Source organism: Poecilia latipinna, unplaced genomic scaffold (genome assembly GCF_001443285.1).
Source record: "Poecilia latipinna isolate Pla-1442-1.1 unplaced genomic scaffold, P_latipinna-1.0 Scaffold3228, whole genome shotgun sequence".
NCBI classification, from domain to species: domain Eukaryota; kingdom Metazoa; phylum Chordata; class Actinopteri; order Cyprinodontiformes; family Poeciliidae; genus Poecilia; species Poecilia latipinna.
This window is the reverse complement of record NW_015115844.1, coordinates 22,887-28,526: the sequence shown is the minus strand read 5'-3', so window position 1 is coordinate 28,526 and position 5,640 is coordinate 22,887. Positions and strand designations below refer to the sequence as shown.

Sequence of the window (5,640 nt, the reverse complement as noted above, 5' to 3'; positions counted from 1 at the left end):
TNCTGGACACAGGTTCACAAGTCACAACTGTGCCCCAGTCCTTTTATGAAAAACACCTTTCTGATCTGACCATTCATTCTTTAAATGATTTGCTTGAAGTGGAGGGTGCTAATGGCCAGTTTGTTCCCTATTTAGGATATGTTGAGCTTACCATCACCTTTCCTAAAGAGTTTGTTGGCTCTGATATTGAAATTAATACTTTGGCCTTGATTATTCCACACCTCCGCTCTACAGCCCATGAACAGGTGCTTATAGGCACAAACACACTCGACGTTCTTTACGCTGATTACCAGAAACTTTCTCCTTTTCAGCCTTTGATGAATGGATATCAGGCTGTTCTCAAAATACTTGAGATACGACAAAGGGAGTCTAACCACAGCCTTGGTTGTGCAAAACTAATAGACAAGCTGCCTAAAGTCGTTCCTGCAAGACAGACCGCCGTCATTGAGGCTTCTGTTCATGTTATCATTTCAACATTCAAAGAGATGTCATTCTTGAGCAACCATCAGCTTCTTCTCTACCGAATGGGTTACTGGTTTCAGCGATTGCAGTAACTCTACCAAACAAGCGCTTATGTCATCTTCCTGTCGTACTGAGAAATGACACCAATCATGACATTGTCATTCCCCCCAAAACTATTGTGGCAGATGTTAATGCTGTAGTACAAGTGTTATACAAAGAACATGCTGTCAGTGAACCAGACTGTTCTCAGTCTCCAGCAAAGTCTTCCCGAGAGCTAAGCTTTGATTTTGGAGACTCACCCTTATCCACTGAATGGAGAGACCGAATAACAAAAATGTTAAACACCATGCCAAACGTTTTCTCTCAGAATGACCTGGATTTTGGCCATACTGATAAAGTGAAACACAGAATCAAGCTCAGTGATGAGACGCCTTTTAAGCAAAGAGCCCGTCCGATACACCCCAATGATGTGGATGCTGTGAGACAACATCTACAGGAACTCCTAGATTCTGGAGTCATCCGGGAATCTGAGTCCCCATTTGCTTCCCCAATTGTTGTGGTTCGCAAAAAGAATGGTTCTGTTCGTCTGTGTGTAGATTACAGAAAGCTGAATCTACAGACCATTAAAGACGCCTACGCTCTTCCAAAACTGGAAGATGCTTTCACTGCACTTGCTGGTTCTAAGTGGTTCTCCGTCCTAGACCTCAAGTCAGGTTACTACCAGGTCGAAATGGAAGAAGCAGACAAGTATAAGACCGCATTTGTGTGTCCAGTTGGATTCTGGGAATTTAACAGGATGCCCCAAGGAATAACAAATGCGCCTTCAACCTTCCAAAGACTGATGGAAAAGTGTGTTGGTGATATGAACCTAAAGGAAGTTTTAGTGTTCATTGATGACCTGATCATTTTCTCATCATCACTGGAAGAACATGAACAGCGCTTGCAGCGTGTCCTTGAACGATTGATGACATATGGTTTGAAACTGGCACCAGAAAAGTGCAAATTCTTTCAAACATCAGTAAAATACCTTGGCCACATTGTTTCTGAGAGAGGTGTTGAAACCGACCCAGAGAAAGTTCTGGCCAATCCCCACAAATCTTAAAGAGCTTCAATCCTTTTTAGGATTTGCTGGATACTACCGACGATTCATTCAAGGGTACTCTACTATTGTAAAGCCCCTTAATGAACTAACTTCCGGTTATCCACCGTTCAGAAAGTTGAACAAGAGACAGAAGATAAATGCAGGTTCAGAGTATCGCGACCCAAAGGAGTCCTTTGGTCAGCGGTGGACATCCCAATGTCAGGGAGCCTTTGATGATATAATAAAAAAGCTATCATCAGCTCCAGTCTTGGGATTTGCAGACCCCCAACTTCCGTATGTCCTACACTTGCTTCTTCGATTAATGGAGGTTTATGTTTGCAGTTTGTGCCAAACTGTGTCAGTTTTTAGAAGATGGACTGAACGGTTTGTGGGATTTTAAGTTGAGCATAATTTTCCTTCCACTTCATAATTATTGCGTGTCACAAAAATATCTATTAATCATTTAATCTCATTTTAAAAACACATTTTAGTCAATTGACAGCCATGAAATATACTGAAGTTTGTAATGTGACTAAATGTAGAAAAAGTTCAAGTGTGAATGCTTTTGGAAAACATTGTAATTCTAACCAACAAACCAGTCAAGCAGAAAAAAGCAATTCTTGAACTGAGAAGAGATTATTTTTGTCTCCAGGGCATTACTGTATCTTTAATATACAGAGGAAAATACAGAGGAAACATTTATTTTAGTTCCAGAAAGCTGATTCCCAAAGAGTTGTGTACTGTAGGCAATGAACCGAAGAACTGTCCCAGACCGCGAAGGTGGGTTTTTCATATTCTGTTTATGTGCTGTGTGCAAACAGTCTCCAGAATGACTCAACAAGAGCCTTTAAAATACTGCCAGAGTCCGGCTCTTTGGCAGCAAAATATGTTGTTCGTGGTTAAACCTTTTGGTCTGCAGGTACCGTTCGAAGTCATGTTCTCTGTCGCCATCTAGTGAAACATTTCCGCTATTGCACCATGGAGACGTCCTTATGAACAGGAAAAAGTAGAAGCAATAAAACTCAAACTTTTCAGTAAGGTACAAAGTTTTATTCTTGAAGAAGATGAAGGTGCAGCAGTTACATCATGTGTTGAACTTGAATCCGTTCTCTGGGGTCCAAAACCTTTTAGATTTAATCAATTTGCTATTAAAAACATGCCTGCAGGTTTTTGTCTTTATTTTACTTTTGGTAAAAGGTGGATTTTGTACTAACAGTCTCTAATAAATGATATTTCTTGATATGATTTTCATGTTAGAGTATTAATGTTAAAATGTTGGGGGTTGGTTATAATGAATAGGAGCTGTTCATGACAGAAATGCTTAAATGCTGCATGTTTGAACTGAATTGAAATGAAAATGTTTAATCTGTTTTTTAAATCAGACTGAAGATCAACTGTCACCTCTTTTACAAAACATTAAAACATGAAATGATTGATTTAATTATAAAATGGAGCCGGTTGAAAATAAGGCTTTGAGTGTTTAAAGATGGTTCTCATTTGCCCTGTTTGGTTCTGCAACAAAAAAAGGAAATGTAATAAAAAAGCAAAGTAGCAAAAGAAAATCTACTGGAAAGAGCAATGGAGTTCAGGATAAACACCATCATGTCTGAGTAAGGTTACACAATCCAACTTCAAGGATGTATTTGGTGTGAAACCCAGAAAAATCTATAAGTTGCATCAAACTCAGCCCTTTTTTTTTTTTTTTTTTTAACTGCACTCAAGTCTGCCCAAAAAACGTTGTGTTGGTTTTTGAATTTTGCAAGCTCAGGCAGCATTTGCATGATTGGAAATCAAGCAAAGCCTTTTAGGAGCATTAAAAATGCTGGCTTGAAACCACTCGTGCATTCACATCATGTTTTACTTCATGTTTTGTTCACCCCTCTGCAGAACAGTAAAACAACATAGTTGAGGGGTCTTTTTTGCTGCTGCTGCTTTGGTTTGTAGTCTACCTAACAGTCCTAAAATCAACCGTTTAACATGCCATGCAGGAGGTTCTCTGTTTTACCGCTGTGCAAACATTGGTATTACTTTAAGGGGAGTTGCTTCTTTGTCTTTTTCTTTTTACTGCAGGCTGAATTAACCATGTTGTAAGCAAGCATATCTGTTTTTACTCTGTAAGAATCTAACCAATTGCCATAGCAACAGGTTTGGTATCATAATACCTCAAGTCATTCAAAGGTATAGAGGTTTACAGGACACTATGCTAACAACTTTGCATTACACAAACTCTCCGTATTTTTTTTCAAATGCAAAATGTTTTTAACATAAAAAAATGGCGTTATGAACTTTTAAAAAACTTTGACAATCTAAATCATATTCAGATATCAGCAGAATGCAAACGGTTTATATTTCACTCTTTACCTAATACAATGTCCATCAATCTTATGCCTGGTCTTCACTTTTCCACGTAATGATTCCTAACTGATGAAGAAAAAAAATCTGCATTTGTGATCTGGGATTCCAGTCAAAAACGTTGTAGTATCTCAGTTGTGCCAGTAGGAGGCAATAATATCAACATTAACACATCCAAATTCAAGCCATCCTTTGCTTTGACACTGGCTACCATTTGCTCTCAGTCTTACAACGTTTTGAGTTCCATTTGAAGTTTATAAGAAAGAAATATTAGAGAGGATAGAGGAGATTTTAGGAATTCTAATGAATTAGATTCTAATGGAGATTTTAGGAATTTTTTCAGTGGAAAAAATTCCTAAAATTCCAAATCCAGAACTGCTGACAGTTGTGGATTTGAACTACCAGCACAGTTGAACATCATCTTTTTGCCAAATATCGGTGTTGGTACTGAGGGGGCCTCAACATTTATCCAATATTTTAAGTTCCACAAAATATATGAAGCAACTGTCAGTAATCAATGCTAGTGAAATGTTTGATTATTAACAGAAAAAGTGAGAAAACATGTACTCTGATTTTTCGAAGGTCATCTGACTATCACTTGTAGTAATATAACCTCTGTCATAATGTGCAGCCTCTCATGTGAATCCACTCAGAATTGTCTAAAACATCATCATTGTGGACGGTAAGCCGGTTGGACACGAGGCCTGATGATCTCGTCTTGGCACTGATGTGTGACCTCCAGCCTGTGTAGAGCAGTCCTCTGGCCTACTTCAATCCCGGCCAGCCCCTCTCACCACAGGACGCATCTCCAGTGAAGGACAGCGGTGACGGAGCGTATAGGTCCGAGTCAGTATCCGACTCCCCTTCGGCTATGAACGGTCGGACCCTGGCGCAGATTGAGCGTCCGCCTACAGCTTCAGCCGCTGCACCGCCTCCTCCTCCTCCTGAGCCCGCAAAGAAAGACGGCCCAAAGAAGTCCTCTTTCGCCTGAGAGATGCTGAAGCCGCTGAAGGAGCGCTCCAGCTCCTCGTGGTCAACAGACGGGATGGAGAGGGAGGTGTCGCTCTCCACGGCCGTGGCATCGTGCTGACACCTGTGCCTCCTGTGGCGCCGCCTGCCCTGAGAGCTGCTCTCCCTGCCGCTCCCGCACGCGCCCGAGGATGACCTGTCATGTGTCGACGCGGGTGGTGGAGGCAGGCGGAAGACGGTGGGCGACTGGTCGCCGGCGGCTAAGACGGGCGAAGGGGTGTTGGCCATGCTGCTGCCCCAGGCAGGCTGGCTGAGAGGGTGCTGCAGCTGGTGCTGCCAGGAAGTGGAGGGGCGGCTGTTGCTGCCGGATGGAGTGCCAACCGGCTGCACCACGGACTGACCGAGTAAAGGATCTTTCTTTTCCAGAGACCTATCAGAACGGGAGACGTCTGCCATTGCAGAACATGTCTTGGCTTTCTTTTGCACCTTGGTCGCCTCGTCTTCATCCTTCTCTTCCTTGGTCTCCTCCGGGCTGTGGTAAGGCGGTGCTGGGTACGGCTCCTTGGAGTTAAAAAAGGCCTCTGTTTCTGAATGAGTGATGCCCATGCGCTGCACATACACATTGACCAGGAAATCAAGTTTCCTGTCCATGCAGAAAACCTACAGGAAGAAGAAAAAAACAATACAAATATTACAACTCAGAATTGGAACAAGGTAACCAACAAATACCTTCTTAAAGGGGCAATGTGCCATACTCTAAAATGGCACATTGTCAA

The 5,640-nt window shown here is 42.0% G+C and overlaps 1 protein-coding gene across 1 annotated transcript in view; it reads right to left on the bottom strand.

Moving 5' to 3' along the window:
• Positions 1-2,578: 2,578 nt before the first annotated feature.
• The window catches only part of LOC106940442 (potassium voltage-gated channel subfamily KQT member 2-like), a gene marked incomplete at its 5' end in the record, with an annotated part of 25,548 nt that continues 22,486 nt past the window's right edge, over positions 2,579-5,640 (bottom strand). Inside the window, one exon of the mRNA XM_015023194.1 lies at positions 2,579-5,524. Coding sequence (XP_014878680.1) covers positions 4,661-5,524 — 864 coding nt within the window. The remainder of the gene's footprint in view (positions 5,525-5,640) is intronic.